The 27557-nt window shown below is 44.6% G+C and overlaps 1 protein-coding gene across 14 annotated transcripts in view; it reads right to left on the bottom strand.

Moving 5' to 3' along the window:
• elovl5 (ELOVL fatty acid elongase 5) overlaps positions 1-27557 on the bottom strand; it is a 134782-nt gene that overhangs the window by 25828 nt on the left and 81397 nt on the right. For all 14 annotated transcript variants that reach the window (XM_069886003.1, XM_069886004.1, XM_069886010.1 and 11 more), the window contains 2 exons: positions 10881-11068; positions 2244-2321 (listed from right to left, as the gene is read on the bottom strand). In XM_069886003.1, the coding sequence (XP_069742104.1) occupies positions 2244-2321; positions 10881-11068 (266 nt within the window). The remainder of the gene's footprint in view (positions 1-2243; positions 2322-10880; positions 11069-27557) is intronic.

The following is a 27557-nucleotide window of genomic DNA, read 5'->3' as shown; positions in this document are numbered from 1 at the left end:
TCTCTCCTCCTCATCCTCCTCCTCCCAGTTTTTTATTCAGGAGTCAACCTGTTTTTCCAGATTCCTGGCGAAGAGCGCAGGCCTGAATCGGTCAGTGACTGTCTTTTATTTTCTCTGGATGCAGTGTGACCTGCTGAGTTTCTCCAGCACTTTTGTTTGTTGCATTCCTGTTTAGACCCTTTAGGTTCTTAAGTGAAAATAGCAACACTATCCAATACAATTATGGCAAACTAAGTCCTTCCAATGCTCCTAATTCCAGCATAAGTCTAATAACATTAATCAAAGTGTGATTTAGTTGCATTTGGTATCAAACTAAACCCTGCATTTAATGCAAGGAGAGTTTTTCTGATTTCTGTAATATCCATTGAACCTTATATTAAACTACTATACTATTATATTTAAGGTGAAAGCAAGGACAGTTGATAAGATGTTCAAGTAATAAAACCATGATTGGTATTCTAAGAAGCTTAATGCAATTAATTCATTATATGAGCTTAGCGGTTAGCGGCAATGCAGTTACAGCACCAGCGATCAGGACCGGGGATCAAATCCCACGCTATCTGTAAGGAGATTGTACGTTCTCCGTGTTTGAGTGGGTTTTCCCTGGGGGCTCCGGTTTCCTCTCACCCTCTGAAACTTATTGGGGGTTGTAGGTCAATCGGGTATAAGTGGGTGGCGCAGGCTTGAGGGCCAAAATGGCCTGTTACCGTGTCTAAATGAAATCAAATTCAGAGAGATTCACTAATAGAAATCCAAATTGGCACTGGGCAATAAGGCTGGATTACAATTGTGTATTGAGGACCCCCCCCAGCCAATCAGAAAAGTGGCCCTGGAATGGGTGCAGGTCAGTGGGACTAGCAAAATGATGTTTAAGCGCAGTCTAGAAGGGTGGAATGGCCTGTATCCTGTGCTGTAGTGCTATGGTTTTAATAATCCTCCTCAGCCACAATTACGGCAAATGGCAGTCATTCAAGTATTGAGAGGAACCCAGACCAACCTGAACATAGTGTGTCGGCAGTGACGAAAGGGATGATTTAATTTTTAGCCTTCGGTTCTTGTGACAGTGAACCTTTGAGTTGTACATCAAAAAAAAAGACATCCCTTTGTCCAAATGCAACATTGCCTGTCTAAGCTCGACCCATTTGCCTGTCTTTGGCCCATCTCCCTCTGAAGATTCCCTATTCATGCTCCTGTCCAAATATCTTTTAACCCTCATAAATTGTTCCTACTTCCACCATGTCCTCTGGCAGCCTGTTCCATACACCCACCAGCCTTGGTGTAACAAAAGGTTCCAGTTAAGTCTTTCCCCTCTTGCCCTAAATGTGTGTCCTCCAATTTCAGACTCCTCTACCCTGGGGAAAAGACTGTGACCATTTCTGTTATCTATTGCCCTCATATACCTCTGCAAAGTCAACGTCCCGAGGACAAGGCCAACAGAGTGTGTGACAAACCTGCTGAAACAGTTGCAGAGGAAATCCACTTGGGTAATGGTAAATAAAATTATGATAAGTACAGAGAAGATAGAAGATAGACCTGAACCAGGGGATGTAGTCTCATGATTCCGAGGTGGGGGGCGGCGGGTAGATTTAAGATGGAGATGAGGGACTGCTTTTCCCAGTGAATCTGTGAAATTGTTACATGTGTTTACTTGGATGGCATGGACTTGTGGGCCGGAATTAAATTAAATATTAAGGGATACAGCACGGTAACAGGCCCTTCCAGACCATGAGCCCATGTGACCAATTAATTGACTAACCACATACATCTTTGGAACATGAGCACCCCAAGGGAACTCACACGGTCACGGGGAGAACATACAAACTCCTTAGAGTGCCAGGTGAACCTGGCAGGATAACATCTAGCCATTTTATTGTTCAACAGCAGAAAAAATAATAAAAAACTTCCTTTGAACAATGAGAATTATTTAAAAATACAGAGTCATTAACAGAAAGCACCAGAAATATATGCAATTGTAATTGGATGTGCTTAATTTCTATTCTAACTTAATTTTATGTAAATATGCTCCGTTGTCCTGGAGAAACGCTCTCTCGTCTTTATCATGCGAGCATGGGATGAACAATAAATAAAGATGCCTTGACTTGACAAGGATAGGATGGGTTTAGAGGTGTATCAGCCAAATGCAGGCAAGTGGGAGTAGTGTGGGTGGGGCATTATGATCGGTGTGGGCAGGTTGGGCTGAAGGTCTGTTTCCATGCTATGTAATGCAGTACAGATCAGTTTACCTTAATGTCAGCATCACCAGCATTATGGGTGTCCTGGCAGAAGATACTGTATCCACCATCCCAAACACCTCTCACCAGCTGCAGAAACAAACAGACATATATGAGAATATGTACCTCCCAGAATAGATCATTTTTCTTGCTGTTTTCAGACTCCTGGATGGAATTTTGTCAGTTAAAGATTATGCATCTGCACTGTTCGGCTGCACTTTTCTTTATATTCCACGCTTTATCCCAGTAACACTCTACCCTGCCTTCTTTGACTTACTCTAACACCATATCCTGCAGTATAAGTGCTGGAGAAACTCAGCAGCTCGTGATGCATCCACGGAAAGCAAACGCCAGTGGAGAGTTCAGGAATGATGAAAGGCTCAGGCCCAAAGCGCCGACTATCTTTTGTTCCATGGATGCTGTGTGGCCTCTGAGCTCCTCCAGTACTTTTGTGGGCTGCACTAGACCCCAGCACCTGTAGATTTCTTATTTACCACAATATCCTGCACTTTTGTTTTATTATTGCACCACCTGCTATACTTACATTTGGATTGACCTGCCTGGATAGCACGCAAAACATGATTCTTCGCTGTACTGTGGTATGTGTGGAATAAGCAACTCACTTCAACGTTAAAACACCAAGAAGGGGTCTTTTATTCCAAGAGTGTATGCCTCTACAGCAAACAAACATAAACAATTTTGTGCACCATAAAGGAATCTTGAACTGAAATGAGCAAAATGCCACCACTTTAGTGGGTAGAAACACATTAACATGAACATGGACTTGGTTCCAGCAAGCTCAGTATTTCACATACTGCAGGCAATCTATCAATCTATCGTAAATTTCACCCAGCTTATCTCACTTTCCGTTCAACAATTAGTTCCTCCACTACATTCGCAACTTAAAAATCTGAGGGAGACAATGAAGTGCTAAAGATCAACAGGCCATGTGTGTGCAGGTGCGTCGGTGAAGGTGACTTCTGCATAACATGCTAACGTTGCAACGGGAAAGGAAGGTAAAGAAAGGCAATTCCTGGAGCGACAGTAGAAAATACCAGAGGACATCAGTTTAAGGTGAGTGGAGGAAAGTAAAGTATTTATTTACAGAGTGGTGGGTGCCTGGAATGCATTGCCAGGGGGTGGTGGTGGGGACATTCAAAAGACTCTTGGATAGGCACATGGATGCAAGAAAAATAGAAGGTTGCGGGTGTGAGGTAGGGAAGGATTAGATTGTTGTGGATTAGGTTTACATAGGTTGACATAATGTCATGGGCTAAAGGGCCTGTACTGGGTTGTTGTGTGTTCTAGATCTAGATCAGAGGTTCTCAACCTTTTTCTTTCCTGTCACATACAACTTTAAGTATTCCTTATGCTATCGATGCTCTGTGATTAGTAAGGGATTGTTTAAGGTGGGATGTGAGTGGGAAGGGAAGGTTGAGAATCACTGCTCTAGATCCAATTGTTACTGAAATACTTTGCTTGAGAAAAATTGTCATTGGCCCATTTCCTTTAGAGTTATGAAACCATGCACATAATGAGTCAATTAGGTACGATTAAAATAGTGGTTTTCAAACTTTTTCTTTCCACCCACAAACCACCTTAAGCAAACCCCTTACTAATCACAGAGCACCTATGGCACAGGGAATGCTTAAGGTGGGATGTGAGTGGAAAGAAAAAGGTTGTCTTCCACTGCTCTAGATGTCATTAGTACAAGATTGTTCACATGTGACCCAATGAGGCTGTTGGGGAGAGACAGAACGAAGCTCTGGAGAACATTCCCAGGTGGTGAAGGTGCCTCTGGCACATGGAAACTGATGAATGAAGAGTTGAGAATTGAGGTAGAAAGGGATCAAAGTCTTCCTGAACAGGCATACAATATGCAATCCCTATTGTTATTTTCCTCCTCATTGATGATGATGAGTTGATTGTCATACACATTGTACAATCTACATATGCACCAACATTCTTACTTGCTCTAGCTGTAGATACTTGGTAAAAGAAAACCCAGCAAAACAACTACTATAACAGAACTTAATTGTATTAAAAACTATAATAAACACAAAACAAGAGAGATAATATTCAGTTATCTGTGCAGAAAGGGTGACTTAGCTATGGGAGCACAGTCCTCCCCTGGTAACAAAGCAGTCCCTGACTAGTGTAACATGGGTAGGTTCAAGAGCCTGATCACTGTTGGAAAGAAACTGTTCCTGAACCTCGAGGGGCTGGTCTTCAGGCTTCTGTACCTTCTACCCAAAGGTAGTTGCAAGAATGTTCTTCCAGAACATGGTGTTAACCTAGAACTGGTTTGTAAATGGGAGAGGGGGTTTATTTACAACATGGGAGAAGAAGATTCCAGTCATTTAAACCTGAGCTGCCCAATTACATGCCCAGAGGAAACCCATGCAGGTCATGGGAAAACGTACAAACTCCTTTCTCCTTACAGACAGTTCTGGATTTGAAGCCGAGTTGCTGGGGCCGCAATAGCATCACACTAAACGCCTCGCTAACCGTGCTGCCCCACATTTTAGACGACTGTGCTGCACTTAATAGCACTGCTAATTTTAAGCACAGGGACTCCTTGGCTGCTGGGTGAGAGCAGATATTTGGCTGCTGATGGTAACTGCAGGTGATTGGCTGCTGGTGGTAAATTCAGATGATTGGCTGCTGGTGGAGGGGAGTGGATGATGCTGGTGGAGGGGAGTGGATGTGGCTGATAGAGGATGGGCTGTTGGTAAGAGGAGGCGATGAGATGTGGTTGAGCAAGGGGTGCAATGTTAACAGGGGCAGAGATGGGCTGCTGGATGAGCCAGTGGGAGGTAAGAAGGTGGGGAGTGGGACGATTGTAGGCAGCAAGGGTGATGGTCAGTCCACTGGGAAGGTGGGCAGGCCATTGGTGTGTATAGGTTTCTGCTTGTTTCTTCAATCAAGTAGGAATAAATTAAATCAGCTTTGACAATTCCAGCCAAAATAAGTCTCAAAGCTGAAGTGATCTCAAGGATAATGAACCTAATGGCAGAGTGGAGGATATGCATCCCATCATGCACTGATTGTGGTCTGAAACACTCAATCAGGCCAAATTCAATTCCCAGCTGAAAGCAACCAATGACCTGGTTTTACCACTGTTTGATGGCAGATGATACAAATTCTCACTACCTTTCTTCACCAAATACATTTTGCTCCCTCTCTGCTTCAGCGAAACCACTCAGATCTAAGCAATTCTACTACATTTCCCCTTAACCTTCACTGCTCCAACAGACCCCACCTCCTTCAGTCTCTTGTTAACACTGAAGTTCCCTGATGTTTGAGCCTCATCAAACCAGCTGGAGTTATCAGAAAGAGAGAAGTGTTTCAAGTAAGGAGATCAAGCAGAAAGATCTGGGTTTTTGGAGGAGAGTGGGCAGGGGGAATATGATTATTGAGGGAGGATATTCAGAGAAACTGTGACTGGAATGCAAAACAAAAATACTTCATCTTATATAGACCTGTTCACGTCTTTTGCAGGAAATCCCAGTGTTTTATGAAACATCTGACGCCTCTTCATCTCTGTGATCCATGTGCATGGCATTCCGACTTATAATTTATTGCTACGAACATGTCACAAAGTTCGTTGTAATACAGCAACATCACAGTAGAAACATTTATATAAACCACCTTACAAAATAAATTTTAAAAATAGAGCAAGAAAAAGTCAAAGTGAGACAGTGCCTTTGGTTCATTGATTGTTCAAGAATATGATGGCAGCAGGGAAGAAGCTGCCCTTGTGCCATGAGTGCTCATCTTCAGGCTCCTGTACCTTTTCCCTCATGGCAGAAGAGTGAAGAGGTCATGGCCTGGGTAGTGGGGGGTCTTTGTAGATAGAGGCTGCTTTTTTAAGATACTGCCCCTTGTCAAATTGTGCAAGGCAAATGAACATCAACAGGAATACACAAATGCACTGGAGAAACTCAACAAGTCACAGAGCATCCATGGGAAGTAAAGGGGAGCCGAAGTATTAGGCCTGGGCCCTTTGTCAGGTATGGGGCCCCCGTTTACTTCCAGGGATGCTGTGTGACCTGCTGAGTTTCTCCAGCAGCTTTGTGTAATGCACTCGTTCTCAGCATCTGCAGACTTTCTGCTTAACTCCATCAAAGGCAAAACCAGCACATCAGGGAAAACACAAAAACAAAAGCAAACAACAACAGAAAATTTTGGGTTACTCATCAAATCAGGAAGCATCTGTGCTCAGAGAACTGGCTACTCTAAGAAATAGTATCAACAAATCCATTATGTTCACTTGAGAGGGTATGTAGGCCCTAACATCTGATCTAGTAGGCAGCGCATCTAACAGTCTTAATGCTGTACTGGTATCCACACTGATCTTTAATCCTCTAGTCTCTGAAGTGGGACTGGAACTACTCACCTCCAGCCTCCAAGCTGCAAATGACACTGACACAGCTGATGCACAAAATGTGAGCAGCCTCACCAGAGGGTAGCCCCAAGGAGCTGAGCAAGGAAAGAGAAGATGGAGCTATTTGATGTGTGAAAGATGGCAGAGAGAAGTTAGAGGGAAGAAGGAAAGGCAGCAAGTTTGATTAATGGTATGTTAATTAATCATAGGTGGGCCAGCCCAATGGACAAAAGTCACTGCAACTGTTAACCTAATGATATTGTAGTGGATATGAAGTTCTTGACCTTCTCCAGTAGTGGAGAGGGTCAAGAACTTTGAATTCCTGGGTGTGAACATCTCTGAGGATCTGTCCTGGAGCCTCCATGTCGATACAATCACAAAGAAAGCTCGCCAGTGGGTATACTTTGTGAGGTGCCTGAGGAGATTCGGTATGTCATCGAAGACTCTCGTAAACTTCTACAGGTGGTACTGTGGAGAGCATTCTGGCTGGTTGCATCACTGTCCAGTATGGAGGTGCCAACTCTCAGGACAAGAATAAATTCCAGTGGGTTGTTAACTCATTCTGCGACATCACAGGCACCAGACCTCACTCCATCGAGGACATCTACATGAGGCAGTGTCTTAAAAAGCAGTCTCTATCCTCAAAGATCCCCACCACCCAGGCCATGCCCTCTTCACTCTTGCTGCCATCGGGAAAAAGGTACAGGAGCTTATAGACGAGCACTCAGCAGCACAAGGACAGCTTCTTCCCCACTGCCATCAGATTCCTGAACAATCAATGAACCAAAGACATGGCCTTACTTTTCCTGCACTATTAGTTTTTTTATATATATTAATGTGGTAAGATGGTTATAATATGAATGTTTGCCCTAAGATGTTGCAGCAAAACACCAAATTTCATGACTTGTTCATGACAATAAATCCTGATTCTGTATTGCTAAGTGGTTTCTCCAGCACACACACGCCACTTCCACATTACATGGCCCTCAGCCAATCTGGTTGCATGGCATCTGCCTTACCTTGAATGACAGGTTTCAACTTGGTGTAAGGGCTTTGATTCTGCCATAGGGAGAAGTAGGTGGAGCAAAGAAAGCTCCGTCTCCTTTAGAAGCAATGGCGAGGCAGTGAAGGCTGAAACCTAGGTTTGCAGTCAAAGTAGTGAAACTTCTATCACCATATCAGAATTATTCCAACTTATTAAAAATGAAGTGAACAACTACAATTTTTTAGTTTTAAAAATGAAATTAACACTAAATCTGAAAACACTGAAAGAAATATCAAACCAAACATAAATATTCTTGCTCTTCACAACCCTGCACTATGACTTCTTCCCCTTCTACACCCCTCCCACCCCATCACTGTAACCTCTTCCAAACCTATAACCTCTCAGTGTATCATGGTGTTTCACATAAATATTATGGGGTTAAGCCTCTAACCCAAAACTTCTAATGCAGGGCCACAAGAATGTTGCATTGTCAAATATGACATACTGCAGATGGAATGTAGATCAAGGGGCTCTACCTACCGACATTAAAATCCAAGGAGAATGCTTGGCACCATGAATGTAAAATAAAGGCATAATTTGACAGGTCAGAGTAATAAAGGATTAATGTGAAGATATCATAATTAATGCAGGGTTAGGGACCAAACACAGGCAAATGTGACCAGTATGTCCCAATGCTGCGGAGCTCTCTGACAGAATGAGTATAAGTTCAAACACACTCATATACACCTGAGGAGTAGTCAGCAGGTTCTTCTCATATTTCTTGTCCATACAATGATACATGATACACAGAAATATATTCCTTTTACCGTGTTCTCCCCCATATCCTCCCCTTGCTTGAAGGGCAGAGACACGTGCCAATTCGTTACAGGAGTGAGACTCCAATAATCCGGCATCCGATTGTTAGGAAATCCTGATGGTCCAGTATCCGGCTCCCTCCTTGGATCTAGATAAGCTGGAATTATGCGGGGGGGGGGGGGGGGAGGCGGATATCTGCAAAGTGAGCCTGGTGTGTGGTGCGGAGCTGGGCAATGATCCAGAACCCAGGGGGTGGAGAACATGGGTGGGTCTGCGGCTGGTGCCAGGGTGTGGAGAGCTTGTATATTTCTTGCTCACTTTTAACTCGCTGGGTTCACTGGAAGATTTATTTTACTACAGTATGACATGTCAAAAAATGAACTAATGGGGGTGCATAGGAATTCATAGAAATAACATCCTGAAATCTGAAAAACTGGCAGCACCAAGGATGCCTGATGCAATCACAAAGAAGGCTCGCCAACAGCTATACTTGAGGAGATTTGGTACGGCTTAGAAGACTCTCATAAACTTCTACAGGTGTACCGTGGAGAGCATTCTGGCTGGCTGCATCACTGCCTGGAATGGAGACGCCAACTCTCAGGACAAGAATAAACTCCAGAGGGTTGTTAACACGGCCTGCGAAATCACAGGCACCAGACTTCACTCCATCTACATAAGGCAGTGTCTTAAAAAAGCAGCCTTAATCCTCAAAGACCCCCACCACCTAGGCCATGCCCTCTTCATTCTGCTACCATCGGGAAAAATGTGCAGAAGCACTCAGCGGCACAAGGACAGCTTCTTCTCCGCTGCCATCAGATTCCTGAATAATCAATGATCCAAAGACACTGCCTTACTTTTCATGAACTATTTTGCTTTTTAATTTAATATTGTAAGGGTGGTTTATACTTTATAAGAATGTTTGCCCTATGATGCTGCAGCAAAACACCTAATTTTGTGACTTGTTCATGACAATAAATCCTGATTCTGATTCTATGTAATGCCTTTGAAGTTGTTATTATTTTAGTGAAGTCCTTAAAAACAAATGCCAATTAGATATTTCGTCACAGGTTGGATCTTAAACTTCTGTGAAACAAGTAGATGCTCTGATTGTAGTTTAATTTTAAAAAAGTGCTGGTGAAATTCAGCAGGTCCTGCAGTCTCCACTAGAGGCAAAGATAAATCACCAACATTTCCAGCCTGAGCCTTTTATCAAGGTTGCCCACAGCCTCACTTCCAGTTGGACTACTGGGTGAGGACTTACAGAGAGGAGGTTAGGCATCTCATGAAATGGTGAGAGAGCAACACCTGAGTCTCAACGTGGACAAGACAAAGGAGATGATTGTGGACTTCGGGAGAACAAAGGTTGTCCATTCTCCACTAGACATCAATAGTACTATTGTGGAGAGAAAGGAAAGCACAAAGTTCCTTGGTGTGCATTATAAAGGACGACCTAACCTAGACCCATAATATCTTCTTGTTAGTCAGGAAGACCCAGCAGTGCCTACACTTCCTAAGGAGCTTGAGGTGGGCAAGGTTATCGTTCCACATTGAATTAGATGTACAGCACAGTAACAGCTCATTCTGTCCCACGTGCCTATGACGCCCAAATTTACCAATCACCCAATAATGTTTCGAAGGGAGGGCGGAAACTGGAGCACCTGGGGAAATGCCACACAGTCGTGGGAAGAATGTCCAAACTCTTTAAGAGACAGCGCCAGATTTGAATCCAGGTTGCTGATGTTGTAATAGGATCCTGCTAATCTCTACACTGACCGTGCCACCCAACGTGACAATGTTTTACTGGAGCACAATTGAGAGCACCCTGTCTGGCTACATCATTGCATGATACGGTTAGCTGAAAAGCATCAGAACGGAACTCAATACAGTGGATCATCAAAACTGCCGAAAAAAATCACTGCCGTCTCCAGGTGAGCTGATGAGCTACTGGATGTTATTCCTATTAGTACTGCAGCACACTTTTATCTCGCATTACCTGTCCAACACATCTTCCTGTGAACCCGGTGAGTTTAAAGGGGGCAGGAAATTTACAAGCTCTCTGGATCCCAGTTTCACCTGCACACCTGTTTCGGCTTGAAACATCAACCATTCTTTTCCTCCCATAGATACTGCTCGCCCCTGGTGAGTTCCTCCAGTGGTGTGGGCTTGACTTCACCTCCCAGCACCTGCGGTTTCCAGTTCATTGAACCTACCCACATCCCACTCCTCACGTTCGAATCCCAGCCACCCAGTTGCCCTCCAGCCCCATTAATCTGGCTGCACACCCACCACCCCTCCTCCCCTTATAGTATGGATTTGCAAGTGAACCAGACCATCAGGGATTACGGGTGCCGGATTATCTGAGTTTTGTGGTGCTGAGCACAAATTGTCACAGCAAGCTTCTCAGCAAAACATTTGGAAACAAAAATTCATGAACACTGACCAAAATGATCAAACGTCTCACCTCACAAAACATGTACAATGAAAGGAGTGTTAATCCAATGTTATAGACCACGAGTATTCCCCGGGAAGATAAGGGAAGCTTATTCTGCATGAACTGTGGTCCAGCCCAGACCACAAAGAGGTACAGGAGACTAAGTATAAAAGTAGGGGGATACGTATCTAGAAGGAAAAAGCCCTCAACTCTGGAATCTGCAACAAGAGAAAGACAAATGTGAGAACAGCTCTTCAAGAACACAAAAAAAGCGTTCAAAATTGACTATAAATTATGCATGTGTATTCCATGTATATAACTTAACTTCTAGTTAGATTACAACAGGCAAGGCACCATCTGATACATGAAAAGTATGGCAATATATTAAAGGATCATGAAAAATAAACAATTCAATTTAATAATCATTTAAAAATTAAACACTGATTGTATTAGAAAATGGGACATTGTGTACAAAAGCATTGTGAAATAAATTACATTTTTGAATTTAGTTTTTATTTTCTGTTTTCCATGGACTTAAAAACTGCTGTTGTATATGCAACATGCTGAAAAAGCTACAATTTCCTCGGCATGAGCAAATGGAACAGTTCAGTGCACCTCAAACCACAGATGGGCACAAAGTTGTCAGCCAGAGGCTTTCCGAGGGGCGGAGGGTGGAGAGAGGGAGAAAGATGGAGAGAGAGGGAGGGAGGGGGTGAGAGGGGGGCAAGAGATGGGGAGAAGAGTGGTTAAAAAAGGAGGGAAGGGTGAGAAAGAACTGAGAGATGGAGATGGGAAAGTAGAGAAAGTAGAGAGGGAGAAAGTGATCATGAGGAGGGGGGTGGGGTGAGTACTTAGGCGAAAGCCAGAAATCAGAGTAATGTTTCACAGCAAAACTCTCTTCATGTACCAAAAGATTCGACTATAAACCACTTGCAGTGGAAATACCACCCACACTTGACTACTCTACCCTGAGTGGGCCAGTTCATGCATGTAACATTGCCTTTTTTGGTGAAAGGAGAGGTTTCAATCGTTAAGGTCAGGCAGTAAACCTTCATCCGAAACAGAATAAGTACTCACTGGTCATGGGAGGAAAAATGACCACATTCTTAATTACAGAAACTAGACTGCAATTTTGAGTCTTCAACTGGGTGTTACAATGCATACGCTTCAATTATTAAGCCATAATTAAGATGTCCAAACAATCCTTCCCTGTTAAATTATCAGAGCACATTAAAAGTGCCAAATTAAATAGAATGATGGTCAGGAGAAAGTAAAAGGGAAAGCAAACAGAAATCATTTGTAAGAGCAGCCTCTTCTCTCTGTATCATTCAATCCTTACTTATGGGAAGCATCCTATTGCCGTTATATGCTTCCATGAACATATGTTTGATGACAACTTAATGTTCGATCCTTTTTAACTATCAGCTGCCTTTGGTTACCTTGGTAATTTTACATTTATAACTTGCGCCTTTGTATACTGTACAGCACTGGAAGGGCACACACAGTTAAATCATATTCTGGGACTGTATAACACCAGAGTATGAGCCAGTTCTTAGACTATCAGCATGTATCAGGAATAGGCACTCTTCAAAACAGCCCATACAATCAGCAGGAGCACTTTGATGTATAAAGAGCTGGAAACATTTGCAATATTTAGAGTGATAACCGGCTATAGTTGATACGTTCAAAAATAAACTTGGGGCTTTTGGTTTGCTCTAGTCATTCGGCTGCTGGTTCCAATCCACCAGCTTTGTAGTTTCAAGTGGGCAGTCCCTACCTTTCACTTAACTTGTTCCCATGCAAACTCAAGAGTAACAGCCAACCTGGCTGCGGGGACCCTTATATCTTCAGAGGGGAGAGCAAACAAATTCCATATAAAGGTCAACCTAGAAAGGTGACCAAGTAAATCATCCAAAAATATTTATTTTAAATTATACCTTTATGTATATATGCGATTATTATATCACCTACGGCTCCTAGAACGCTTCCACCAGCGTTGTCTCCGCTCCATCCTCAACATTCATTGGAGCGCTTTCATCCCTAACGTCGAAGTACTCGAGATGGCAGAGGTCGACAGCATCGAGTCCACGCTGCTGAAGATCCAGCTGCGCTGGGTGGGTCACGTCTCCAGAATGGAGGACCATCGCCTTCCCAAGATCGTGTTATATGGCGAGCTCTCCACTGGCCACCGTGACAGAGGTGCACCAAAGAAAAGGTACAAGGACTGCCTAAAGAAATCTCTTGGTGCCTGCCACATTGACCACCGCCAGTGGGCTGATATCGCCTCAAACCGTGCATCTTGGCGCCTCACAGTTCGGCGGACAGCAACCTCCTTTGAAGAAGACCGCAGAGCCCACCTCACTGACAAAAGACAAAGGAGGAAAAACCCAACACCCAACCACAACCAACCAATTTTCCCTTGCAACCGCTGCAACCGTGTCTGCCTGTCCCGCATCGGACTTGTCAGCCACAAACGAGCCTGCAGCTGACGTGGACATTTACCCCCTCCATAAATCTTCGTCCGCGAAGCCAAGCCAAAGAAGAAGAAGAAGATACGTGTTGTGTGTGTATCTATGTGTGCACTGTGATCTGGAGAAATGCTGTTTCATCTGGTTCTACATGTAGTCAAATGATAATTAATTTGAAATTGAACTATCCGATCTGTGTCCTTCAAAATTAAAAAAAATCAATAAGATCCCCCCCCCCCACTTAGTCTCCCATGTTCCAGCTGATCCCATTTCTCACTAAAACGCTCCATTCCAGGCACCACCCTCATGGCATTTATCGAGAGGGCAATCAATCTCATCCAGGTGAAAGAGAAGGTTGGGGAGCACAATGGATGAAGCAAAGGTTGTGTCTGTGGTCAGGTGGGATAATGTTACATGGTAGCTCCTTTGTCTGTGTAGTGTGTAGCCAACATCACATGGCCCAGCTGCTGTTGTGTGGCCTGGCTGATTTGGACCTGCCCACGAGGTCGGAACAAATGAAGGAAGGGACGACAAACAGAAATGGGAAATCCTGACAAAAAGAGAAAGAAACAGCAAGTTGCCTAGAGTAGGGAGTGATCAATATTGAGTCCTGAATGTTCCCGTGGCAATGCGGTGTGTTGGGCCTTGTAGCTTTGGAAGAGACCACCTAAAGAGAAGACAGAGCAGGAGGCAGAGGTGGGAGGGGACTAAAGTGGCAGCTTTCACTTGATTTCCAGACCGCTAATATTTCTCGAGTGCCGAGATCCGAATAGTGATTACTGCATCACATTCTGGGACAATTGGGTGGCACGGTTAGCATAGAGGTTAGAGCAAAATTGTTACAAGGACAGCGATCTGGGTTCAAATCTGGCGCTGTCTGTAAGGAGTTTGCGTGTTCTCCAGTGACCTGCCTGGGAGTCCTCCGGGTGCTCCAGTTTCCACCCACCCTCCAAAAATACGTGGGGTTCGTAGGTTAATTGGTCACGTCGGTGCATTTGGGCAGCGCGGGCCCGTGGGACAGGAGGGCCTGTTACCATGCTGTCTCTTTACAGAATGTCAAGGCCACTCTCCGTGTTCCACCTCTTAACCAGTTTCATATTGATGCCTTTGCCGCCATTTCCATCTCATCCACTGAAACCTCGCTCCTGTCAGCGATGCTTTCTGCTTCCTGAAAGTCCACGTCCAAAATAGCAACGCATAACCTTCACGTCGGCTTTATGTCAGAACCCAAGCAAGTTCGAACAGGATTTACGTTGGACTAATTCAAGCTGCCTGCCATTCACTGAATCATATATTTCCAAGTGATTTGTTTATTGCCTTGAAAGATTTCTCCACTATTGACTACCCTGCCAATACTGGGTTTACATCTCTCTTCTTAACAGGAGCATGACAGAAAGAATCATTCACATTGTTCAGGCACCCTCCCCAGTATCTCAGGAAGCCCGAGAGGTTGTATCCAGGCCCTGTACTCTTTTCATTGGCAATCAGATGAGGTGATTTTTCTATTTTGGACACCACCAAAGCTTCTAAGTGCTCCCTCTTTAACTCAAATCTAATTGCTTTGCTGCTTTCTCATTTATTGACAGGAAACTTTTCTCCAGTCAATTCAGTTACACACTTACTCGATCCCTCACTTTTATCCTCTCACTAGATAAGGTCACCTTCCAATTCCTAAGCCACACATCCTTCTTGTGACACACACACAAGGAAAGCACAACCTGCATGAGGAACTCAGCAGGTCGAACAGCATCAGTGGGGAAAAAAAATAATGGTTGACATTTCAAACCTATGTAAAACATAGAATATTGAAATCTACTGCAGAGTACAGGCCTTTTGGCCCGGTGTTGTGCTGACCTAATAGCCTACTCTAACAACTTCCCTACTGCATAACCCTCCATTTCTCTCAGTTCAGTGTACCTATCTAAAGCCCCTTTTACACAGAGCCTGAAAGCCAGGTTTTATCCACCTTTCAAGCGCTGTGTGAAAGAATCCCAAGATGGATGAATGGGGGGGGTCCTAGACCTACCCATCTTCGATCCACCTAGGTAGGTAGTTTTAGTGGTGGAGCGTATTTGACTCCCGGAGCTGGATTTTGTCGGTTCTGTGTGAACACGCAAGCCAGCTTCCTAAGACGTGTCATGTCTACGGGAATACCGTACGTTTGCAGTTTAAAAGGGGCTTAATATTCTCTTAAAAGATTCCATGCACCCACCACTCTCTGTGTGAAGAACGTACCTCTTACATCCTCCCCCACCCCCTTGTTTACTCCCAAACACCTTAAAACTATGCCCCCTCTTGTTAGCCATTTCAGCCCTGCAAAGACACCTTTTCCAATCCAGGCATCATCTTGGTGAATCTCCTGTGCACTCTCTCCAAAGCTTCCACATCCTTTATTTAAGGTCTGCTGCGAGGACTTCATCAAATTTTCCAGATTGGCAGCAACAACAAAGACCCCAGTGGATGTGCCCACTGGAGCTGCGTCCTGCCAATGAGGCCCCCATTATCAAACACTGTTCTCTTCCTCCCCATAGAATTGCATAATGCTTAACGCAAAACCATCACAGCGTCAGTGACCTGGGTTCGAATTCGCTGGTGTCTGTGAGGGGTTTGTACGTTCTCTGTGACCTACATGGGTTGCTTCTAGGAGCTCTGGTTTCCCTTCACATTCCAAAAATGAATGGGGGTTGTAGGTTAATTGGTCATCTGGGTGTGTAGGGTTGCATGGGCTCATGGGCTAGAAGGGCCTGTTACTGTGCCATGTATCTAATTTTTTTTAAAAATTCTGAATGAATCCCACGCAGTCTGTAAGGAGTTGGTACATTCTCCCTGTGTCTGCATGGGTTTTCCCCAGGGGCTCTGGTTTCCTCCCATCATTTGAAATGTACTGGGGGTGTATGTTAATTGGGCAGCATGGGCTCGTGGACTGAAATGGCCTGTTACCATGCTGTATGTCTAAAAAAAATTTTTTTTTTAAAATCCTGATCTCCTCCTTCATCAGGATGAAGTCCAGATCATTTGGGAGGTCGAGGCAGGGATAGAGAGGATGTTCAGGAAGACAGTGACCCCCCAAAAGTCAGGAGGCAGGTTGCTCGTGACTGTTAGAGAGGGAAGGTGGTAGGCAGTCAGTGCAGGGCATCCCTGAGCTGTTCCCCTTAACAATAAGTATATCGTTTTGGATTCTGTTGGGAGTGGAGGTGGGGGGGCAGGGGGGGAAAACAATCTATCAGGAACAAGTCATGGTGGTCATGCCTCCAGCACAGAGTCTGGCCTTCGGCTCAGAAGGAAGGGGGGAAGAAGAGGAGAGCTATGATGATTTGGGATTCATTAGTTAGGCAAACAGATAGGAGGTTCTGTGAATGAGATTGAGGTTCTGTAAATGAGATCGAGGCTCCTGATGGTATGTTGTCTGCCAGGGTCAGGGACGTCTCTGATCGAGTCCACAGCATTCTCAGGTGGGATGGTGAGCAGATGTTGTGGTCCACGTGGGGACCAATGACATAGATAGGAGTATGAATAAGATCTTGGGGAGGAAATATAGGGAGTTAGGAAAGAAACTGGAAAGCAGGACCTCAAGGTGGTAATCTCGGGATTGCTGCAAGTGTCATTGGCCAGAGAGGGTATGAATAGGAAGTTGTGTCAGATGAATGTGTGGTTGAAGTGTTGGTGCAGGGGACAGGGGTACAGATTTGTGGATCATTGGGATTTCTTCTGGGGAAGGCCTGACCTGTACAAAAAGGATGGGCTGCACCTGAAATGGAAAGGGACCAATATCCTGGTGGGCAGATTTGCTAGAGCTGTTGGGTAGGGCTTAAATTAGTTTGGCAGCGGGGTGGGAATCAGAATGTGAGTGCAGAGATTAGGGTCGAAGGACAAAAGCATGATGCTCTGTGTTCTGAGTTGGTGAGGAAGGACAGGCAGGGAACAAAACATAAAGGTAGCCAATTAGAGGGTTTGAAATGTGTCTATTTTAATGCTAGGAATATTAAGAATAAAACAGATGAACTTAAGAGCATGGACCAGTACATGGAACTACAATGTTATGGCCATTACAGAGACTTGACTGAAGGGCAGGATTGGCTGATGAAGGTACCGGGATTTAGCTGTTTTTAAAAGGAATAGGATAGGAGGTAAGTGAGGGGTGGGGGGAAGCATAAATACCATTACTGGCCAGGAATAGTATCATGGCTATAGAAAAGGAGAATCCTGTAGGAGTGTCCACTGAGTCGGTGTGGATGGAAGTCATAAATAGGAAGGGAGCTATCACTGTACTGGAAATAGTCTATAGGTCCAAAAAAAAAACCCCCGGGACATTGAGGAACAGAAAAGGAGGCAGATTTTGGAATGGTGCAGAAATTACAGATTTGTCATTATGGGAGATACAAACTTCCCTCATGTTGACTGGCACCTCCTGATTGCAAGAGGGATAGATGGGACAGAATTAGTCAGGTGTGTCTAAGAAGAATTCCTGACACCGTATGTGGACCAGCCCTCGAGAGGAGAGACCGTACTGGATCTAGGTGAGAGTGACCACAACTCCCTGAGCTTTATCATAGCTATGGACAAGAATAAAGGCAGACAAAATGGGAAAGCTTTTAATTGGGAAAGGGCTAATTACGATGGGATGGGACAGGAACTAGCGAAAGTAAATTGGAAACAGATGTTCAAGGGTGAAAGCACAGAACTAATGTGGAGGAAGTTTAGGGAACACTTGTGCTGGGTTCAGGATGGGTTTGAGATGGGAGGAAACCATGGTTGACAGAACAAGTTAGTTAAGAAGAAGAAGGAGCATACATTAGATTTAGGAAGCAGGAAATAGAAAGGGCTCATGAGAATTATATGGTAGCCTGGAAGAAGCTTAAGAAAGGAATTAGGAGAGCTTGAAGGGGGCATGAGAAGGCCTTGGCAAGTAGAATTAAGGAGAACCCCAAGACATTCTATGAGTATGTGAAGAACAGAAGGATGATGAGGATGAAGGTGGAGCCGCTTAAGAATAAAGGAGGCAACATGTCCCTGGAGGTGGAGGAGTTTAGGGACATCTTAAATCAATATTTTGCTTCAATGTCCTGGATGATGTTGAGATTAAGGAAGAGGAAGTGCTGGATGCTCTTGATAAGTCCCTGGGGCCGGATGCGATATACCCCAGGTTGCTGTGGGATGGGAGGGAAGAGATAGCTGGGGGATTGGCAATGATCTTTGAGTCCTCCTTGACCACAGGGGAAGTGCCAGAGGATTGGAGAATGGCAAATGTGGTCCCCTCGTTTAAAAAGATAATAGGGAGATTCTTGAGAATTATAGACCGGTGAGACTTACTTCAGTGGTGTTCAAAGTACTGGAGAGGATTCTTAAGGATAGGATCTATGAGCATTTGAAGAAGTACAGTCACTCAAGATAGTCAGCATGGCTTTGAGAAGGTCATGCCTCATCACCTAATTGAGATTTTAAGGGGTTAACAAAATAAACTGATGAAGGTAGGGTAGAGTAGATGTGGTCAATATGGATTTTAGTAAGGAATTTGACATGGTCCACCAGAAAGTCACGTGGCATGGAACCTTGGCTGTGTGGATAAAAATTGGCTTGAAGAGGATTGTAGTGGATGGAAATAGACAGTAGTAATGAAAGGATATAGATAGAATGCAGAGTTGGGTGGAAAAGTGGCGGATAGAGGTCAATCCGGATTTGTCTGAAGTGATGCATTTTGGAAGGTTAAACCAAAAGGACGAGTGCAGGGTTAATGGTCAGATACTTAACAGTGTGACGGTAAAGAGGGACTTGAGCTCTAAATCCATACATCTCTCAAAGTTACAGCACAGAATGGCAGGGTAGTTAAAAAGGTCCATTGGATGTTGAGCTTCATTAACAAGAGGGACTGAGTTCAAGAGTTGAGAGATCATGTGGCAAATCTATAAATCTCTGGTGAGACACTTAGACTATGGTGTTCAGTTCTGGTCCCCTCATTATAGGAAGGATATGGAAGTAATGGAGAGGTTGCAGAGGAGATTTACCAGGATGTTGCCTAGATTGGAAAATATGTCTTATGAGGCAAGGTTAGCAGAGCTGGGACTTTTCTCTTTGGAGCGAAGAAGGATGAGCGGTGACTTAATAAAGGACTACAAAATTGGGATGTTATAATAAAGTTGTATAAGGCATTGGTGAGGCCATTGGAGTACTGTGTGCAGTTCTGGTTATCTAACTACAGGAAAGATATCAATAAGTTTGAAAGAGTGGTCTACAAGATTCTGAGAGACATAGATAAGGTGGACAGCCAATGGCTTTTCCCCAGGGCAGGAATAGCAAACACCAGGGAACATCTCTACAAAGTGAAGGGAGGAAAGTTTAGAGGAGACATCAAGGGTACGTTTTTAGACCGAGGGTTGTGAGTGCCTGGATTGCCTTGCCAGGGATAATAGTGGAGGCTGGATCATTAGGGGCATTTAACAGACTCTTAGACAGACACGTGGATGAAATATAAAAATATTGGTAGGAATATATTGGTAGGCACAACATCGAGGGCCAAAGAACCTGAATTGTGCTGTTATGTTCTACGTTCAACCTCTCTCCAGCAACAGAGAGGGTGACCGTCGGAAACGGAGAGGGTGACTGTGGGCTCAGGCAATGGAGAGGGTGACCGTGGGCTCAGGCAACAGAAAGGGTGACCGTGGGCTCAGGCAACAGAGAGGGTGACCGTGGGCTTAGGCAACAGAGAGGGTGACCGTGGGCTTAGGTAACGGAGAGGGTGACCGTGGGCTCAGGCAACAGAGAGGGTGACAGCGGGCTCAGGCAACGGAGAGGGTGAATGTGGGCTGAGGCAACAGAGAGGGTGACAGTGGGCTCGGGCAACGGAGAGGGTGACTGTGGGCTCAGGCAACGGAGAGGGTGACCATGGGTTCAGGCAACAGAGGACCTCGAGTTTGCGCAATGGAGAGGGACTGCAGGCTTATAGTCAGCTGATAACCAGGAGACAGGCACTGTGGGGGAGAGGGGGGTGGTGGGGATGTCCTGAAGGTGTTCCAATTTATCTTGTCCTCAGCCCATCAGAGGTTCACGCAAAACACGATGCCCCCTCGCACCAAAAAATAAATGGGTGAAACCCATTTTCTCTGCTGGACCAGCAGTGCACGGTGACTGGGCCCATGAGCTCGTCATCCAGACCACTCCACTGGGCCACTGTTCTCCTTAGAACTCACCTCAGTTTACTGTGAAGGTATTGGTAGACTTTCCTGTTCTCTTAATTTTTTCTCTATTGAATGAGCAGAAGCCTTTTTAATTTAGACCATGGTAACAGGCCCCTCTGGCCCATGAGCCCGCACTGCCCAAATACACCTGTTAACTTACAAACTCCGTATGCTTTGGAGGGTGGGAGGAAACTGCAGTACCCAGAGGAAACCCTCGCAGGCATGGGGAGAACGTACAAACTCCTCACAGATAGCACCAGATTTTAACCTGGGTTGCTGGCACTGTAACAGTGTAGCTGATCATCTGGGCTCCAAAATCATCTCTGGGAGGGAATTGACTTTGCACATGGGAGAGACCCACCATTGACTGGGCACAAGCACCAGGACTTGGCATGGCTGGTAGTGAGAGAAGCCCTCCCAGTTAGATCCTTCCTGCAAGGAGAGAAACATTTCCCACAATGCACATTGTCCCCGACATGACTGCGGTGGAGTGGAGACAATCGCCCACCTCTTCACAGAATGCGCATTTATCAAGAGTGTGTGGAAAAGGGTCCTTATCACAGTTTATCTCCAGCAGCAGTGTGACAGAGGACTCTCCGAATGATGGGCTATTCCCAACGATGCACGGAATGACAGACATCCAGAGCTGCTGGAAGATCATCAGCTCGGTGAAAGATTCGCTTTGGTCTCCCCAAAACCTGTCGGTCATCAAGCACACGGAGATGTCAGTGCGTGAATGCTGCCGACTGGCACATTCCAGGCTGCAGGAGTATGTGTTGAGGCTTGGCACGGCCAACGCGAGAGACCACAAACTAGAGTCCTGTTGTCAGGCATTGAGGGGCTGAGACCAGAGAGGGGAGTGACAACAAGGTGCCACAGTGATGGCAATGGTGCTAAATAGGGAACAAATGTAGCAATGTACATTGAAGGAAATGTATGGATATGACACAAACGAGGTGAAAAGACTTGGAACAGTTTTGTTTTGTGTAAATAATTTGTCATGAATAAAGATTATTTTGGGGGGAAAAAACAATGTGCCCCATTGTGTCGCAAGTACATAATGGGAGACTAACAGAGCACAAAGCAAACAGATAGAGATTGTTTATCTCCAGTGCACAGTGCCTGCACTTGATATTACAGCACACTTGGGAACCAACCAGCACTAACAGAGAACACAAATGAGCATTAACGCTGACATGCAGAGGCAAGTGTGGGCTTTGCTCAGTCTTCGGAAAACCACAACTAGTGTGATATAATGATCAACTTAGCAAGAATAAGTTTGAATGTACACAGCTTAATAAGCAGCCTTAAACCTGAAAGAAAAACCTTAAATCAAAGACCAACAGAACTTAAACTTTGTTATGTCTCTTCTAGATTCTTGCGTAATTTCCCACAGGCAAGGGAGTAATTAAAAACAGGGCAATTCATCCTGCAACAAAAATGTAACATTGAGGCAATGTTTCCATAAATGGAGATAATGATATAAAGATATGTAGTGTGTACATTACAGAGGATTATTGTAAGTTATGTCAGCGCATTTCTTTCGAGAAACTGCTTTCCAACAATGTGAAGTTGTTCTCACACTTTTTAAACGGCTGCCTTTAGATGAAAAAAAATGAACACAAAAAAAACTCTTCAACTGACAGCCTTCCATTTTTTTTAACAATAAAAGTTCTTTGGCAAAGTATTTTGTCAAGGTTGAGACACAGATATATCTTCAAGGCCAGTTATTTTCACAGGATTGTGCATTTGTGTGTGTGTGTGTGTGTTACTGTGTGTGTGTGTCTGTGGGTCTGTATGTGTGTCTGTGTGAGGGTGTGGGTGTCTGTGTGTGAGTGTGTGTGTCTGTGTCAGGGTGTGGATGTCTGTGTGAGTGTGTGTGTCTGTGTGAGTGTCTGTGTGAGTGTGTGTGTGTCTGTGTGAGGGCGTGGGTGTCTGTGTGAGTATGTGTGTCTCTGTGAGTGTGTGTGGGTCTGTATGTTGTCTGTGTGTGAGTGTGTGTGTGTCTGTGTGAGTGTGTGGGTGTCTGTGTGAGTGTGTGGGTGTCTGTGTGTGAGTGTGTGTCTGTGTGAGTGTGTGTGAGTCTGTACGTGTGTCTGTGTGAGTGTGTGTGAGTGTGTGTGAGTGTGTGTGTCTGTGTGCGTGTGTGGGTGTCTGTGTGAGAGGGTCTGTGTGAGTGTGTGTTCGTGTTCAATTTACACAGCTGTGATAAATGCTTCTTTTTTAATATTTGCTCTGCAGTTTGTATCTTTTTTTTAAGCCTATTCAGCAAATGCCTTCCAAACAAAACATCATTGTCAAAAACAACCAAATCTAAAGCATAATCATTTTATATCAAAGGTGTCCTCAACTGAGTACATAACAAGGTTCCTACTATTCTTTGAAAAACACAAAGCCAGCACTTGTGATGCCCAAATATTAATCAAAGTATTTAAGGTCATAAATATGACAAAGAACATATACCACATTACCACAGGGTAATGACAAAGAAAATGCAAGACCAGCATGTGGACGTTAAAAGGTGATAATGATGCTCGTCGAGATTTTAAAGGGTTTCAAACAGGCACGGTATCTATTTCTGACATTTTGTGATTTTATTTTTGTGTTAAGATGTCTAAACACTAACAACTGTGAACTCCATTGCAGAGTTCTCTCCAGTCTTAAAATTTTCTACTAGAACTTTTCTTTCTGATCCTCAACCAATGCTGCATCCCCTTTACTCGGCCGCGGCAGGAGTAAACGCACGCAGGCCGATTCCAGGGCGCACCACTCCATAACTGGGGACAGCGGTCGTAGATCTCCAGAAATGGTTCGACCTAAAAGGGGAGGCAGGCCTCTTCAGCCCGGTTAAGCAACCTGCATAGGAGAAGGACACTCCGATATAAAACCTACTACCCAAGGACCTCGCTGCCACGTCCCAGCTTGCTTGGCCAGGCACACGAACCATGGGTGTAAAGGGTGGGGCCAGTACTGTGCACACTGCACTCCACCTAAAAGCTCCTTTGCGCAGGCCCGAGGAGAGGTCCACGTCCTCCCCCCCAAGATGTATTACAAGCCACAATAATTACTTTTGTGTTTAGGTAATGTTTTGGTGCTTTATGCAGGTAACTGTAAAAGTTTACATTGGACATTTATGGTTTTTTAACTGCAGGCTTGTAACGGCACAGTTAAGGAATTTTGCCTCTACACAGGCCGTCTAAAAAGGAATGTACAAGAATTTTGAGTCAATTCCTGCACCGTGATTTATTCTGCAGGACCCCTACAACTTCCTGCAGTGTAAATCGTACTGGAAAAATCTGTGGCCAGTCATCCACTTGACTACACGTCCAACCCCTGGGACTGTTACACTCAGGTACTTGCAGTCTAAAAAGGTGCCCAGTGTGAACGATCACATGGGCAGTAATTATGTTAATCTTTTTCCCGCAATTTTCCCGACATTGCAGTCTAAAAACCATAATTGATGTAGAAAATGGAACATAGTGTAGTGGGGCAGCGAGCCCAAGATGCAGTGTTGGAGATTGTGTAGTGTTAGTCTTTCCAGTCCAAACTCCCCCCCTCACCCCCCCTCCCCCATGCGCAGACATTGAACTGCGTGCAGAGTCACTTAAGCCATAAAAATCTGCAGATCTGGGGTTGGGAACAATACACAAATGTGCTGAAGAAACTTAGCAGGTCACTCACCTAAGGGTCTTGACCCCAAAATGTCGATTGCCATTTCCCTCCACAGATTCTGCCTGACCCGCTGAGTTCCTCTTGCGCAGATATGCCCAGATTTTGGGTGGAGGTGTGCAGTGGCCTGGGTGTGGCTGATAGGGCGTGCTCTGAGGGAAGCTGCAGCCAGACCATGGACACGAGCCTTCCAGTCTGTCATAGTCATTTACACCAACCCAACGCTAATCTTTATTCTCCCCACAACCTCCCCGGATTCCACCAATCATCCATATACTAGTTAACAAACGCGCGGCCCTAGGGACATGGGAGGGAATCGGAGCATTGGGTGGGGGGGGGGGGGGGGAGAGGAGGGGGGAACCCACCGGGTGACAGGGGGAAGGTGCAAACTTCACGCACACTCCGGAGGTCAGGACTGAACCCAGTCATTAGAATTATGACTGCTGTTGATAAGTTGCAGCTGACTAGAACAAAAAAACCCAGAATGTGCTCAGAACTTACTTAAACCTTAAAAGGCAGCTCATAGAACATAGCACAGTGCCAGTTCTTGAGTCTAGTGTTGTGCTAACCTAGTAACAACTGCCCAGAATTTCCCGACTGCATAACCCTCCATTTTTCTCAGTTCTATGTACCTATCTAATAGTCTCATAAAAATCCTGTTGTACCTGCATCAACTACTATCTGTGTGCAGAACTTACCTCGTACTTACTTACTGTAAGTAAGTAAGCAAGCCTATACTTACTCTCAAGCCCCTTAAAACTATGCCCTCCTGTGTTAGCCATTTCAGCCCTTGGAAAAAGCCTCTGGCCATCCATACGATCAATGCCCCCCTCGTCTTATATACCTCGATCAGGTCACCCCTCATCCCCTGTCGCTCCAGAGAGAAAAGACAAAGTTCATTCAACCTATACTTATAAGTCATGCTCACCAATCCAGATAACACACTTGTAAATCTCCTCTGCACCCTCTCCATAGCATCCACATCTTTCCTGTAATGAGGTGACTAGAACTGAACATAATATTTTCAGTGGGGTCTTATATAGCTGCAACATTGACTTTTGGCTCTTGAACTCAATCCCACTAACCACATAAACGCCAAAAATCACTCCTGGACAACTGAGTGTGGGGCTCAAGATAAGAATGTAGAAAAACAGAAGATATTGGCTTTTCATCCCCTGTGGTCTGTCCTGCCATTCAATTTGATGATGGTTGATCTGTCCCAGACCTCATCTCCTCCTTTGTGCCAGTTCCTATTGGTTCAATTCCACAATTCTTCAAAAATATATCAACCATCCCCCCTCCCCCCTCCACCACCAATGACAACCTTGCAGGATACTGAATCTCAGAGATTCATTACCCTGCAAGGAGTTGTTCCTGTACCTCCATTTTAAATGACTGCGCCCCAATCTTGGAACGAAAATTAAAACCAAAAGGGAAAGCATGCAAAACTGCAAGGCAATACTAGATACTGGTGACTGAAATCCAAGGTGATAAAGCTGAGAACAAGATTTACAAGGAGAAATCCCTGGAGAAGGTGTAAATGATATCAGACAGGATTTACAGCAAAAATATACATCAAGTTCTGTTAAGGTAGCAGTGTTTCACCGCATCACATGGGTTTTGGCACAGTCTAGTTGAGGAAGCTTCACTAAAGGAAACAAGAGAGATGGTGTTTGTGGAAGAAGCATCAGTTTGGGCCCGGGCACCTGCAAATACTGGCACTGATTTGGGGCTAAGTAGGAGTCCAAAGTCAGACAAGTGCAGTGATCTCCAAAGGTTATGAGGCTAGGGGAGATAACAGAGATAGGCAAGGCCACGGCAGTGAGATTTTACAGCAAGGGAATAATGTTTATTGTTATATAACTCCGATTATCCAAAATCAGATTCTCTGAAATCCTCATATATTCAAACTTTCCTTAACTTTTGGATAAATGAGGATATCGAAAACAAATCAGAAATCCTCATTTATCCAAAATTTTTTTTGAGCCGAACTGACCTCACAGGTTGAAAAAACTCACCCAACATGAAATTAGAATGATGATGGTCCTCACTTCAGGAAACTCCCTCCCCTCTTTCTTTCCATTTCTTCTTTACCTTCCCCATTAACTTTTATCTCCAACTCTCTCTCTCAATCTGCGTGCCTCTGTCTCCCAGCCGCAAGCGGTCGGAAGAATCCCTTGTCCCTTTGTCATCAAGGAGAGTGGCCTCTAAGCAGGAGAGGGGCTGTCTGGCTCCCGGCAGCAGCGGAGGCCTCGGTGGGGACGTGTCGGTGGCAGCCAGCATTTTCTGGTGAGAATTAAACACTATTTTAACACTTAAAAAGCCTTCCCTTGTAGTTTGTTGTTGTTTAAATACTGATACAAGTGATTTGCTGTTGCTACAGGGCTCCTTTTAAAAAATGACCAGTTCTCCATAAAAACCGTTCATCTGACATAGGCCCGGTCCCGACCATTTTGGATAATCGGAGTTGTACTGCATATTGTAGAATGCACAGATTGCACCAAAATTCCTACTTTCTGAAGCCAAACAGGTACTTCCAAAAAGAAAATCTGCAGTAGCTTTGCAGAAGGATTATTATTTAGTTAGTAAAAATGATAGATAGATAAATAAAATACATGGTTATAGTGCTTAAAGTGGCATTTCTATAGTCAGACAGACCTTTCATGGTGCCGGAGTGGTTTACAATTAGTGTAACAAGGAGAAGTTCAAGAGCCTGATGGCTGATGGAAAGAAACTGTTCTTGAACCCAGAGTTGCTGGTCTTCAGGGTTCTGTATGTTCTGCCCAAATGTAGCAGTGAGAAGAGGTTGTGACCAGGGTGATGGGGGTCCTTTATGATGTTGGCAGCCTTCTTAAGGGCATGTAAACATTTTCAATGGACGGAAGGTCCTGCGATGGTTCTGCATTCCTACGCACTTGAATTCCCAAATCAGGCAACCTATCAGTAGGCTTTCCACAGTGCACCTGTAGAAGTTTGATAGAGGATTTGAGGACTCTTCAGATCTCCTCACGCTTCTTAGAAGGTAAAGGGATTGGTATCCCTTCTTAACAGTAGCTAAGTGAACAAGATGAGGATACTTGTTTCAAGCAGCAGGTGGGAGAAACCTTCATCACATCAAAATAACGCTTGGATGCGTACTTGAATTGCTGGGACATTGGATTGGACTAGAATAGACGGGCACATACATGATGGGTCAATTAGCCTCTTTCTTTGTCATACATATTCTCTGACTTTGCCCCAACCTCCTTGGATTTGCAATTGTATTGAGAGGTGATTGTCAGCAATATATCAGGCAAATTGGTTGAGTGAAGATAGTCAGCATGGACATGCTGGGCGAAAAGGCTTTTTTATTTGTGACTCCTTAAAGTGAGCTTCCTTGTAAAATATACCAATGGAAT

This window comes from Narcine bancroftii, chromosome 6, assembly GCF_036971445.1.
Source record: "Narcine bancroftii isolate sNarBan1 chromosome 6, sNarBan1.hap1, whole genome shotgun sequence".
In the NCBI taxonomy this organism is placed as follows: domain Eukaryota; kingdom Metazoa; phylum Chordata; class Chondrichthyes; order Torpediniformes; family Narcinidae; genus Narcine; species Narcine bancroftii.
This window is presented reverse-complemented; position numbering and strand designations above follow the sequence as displayed.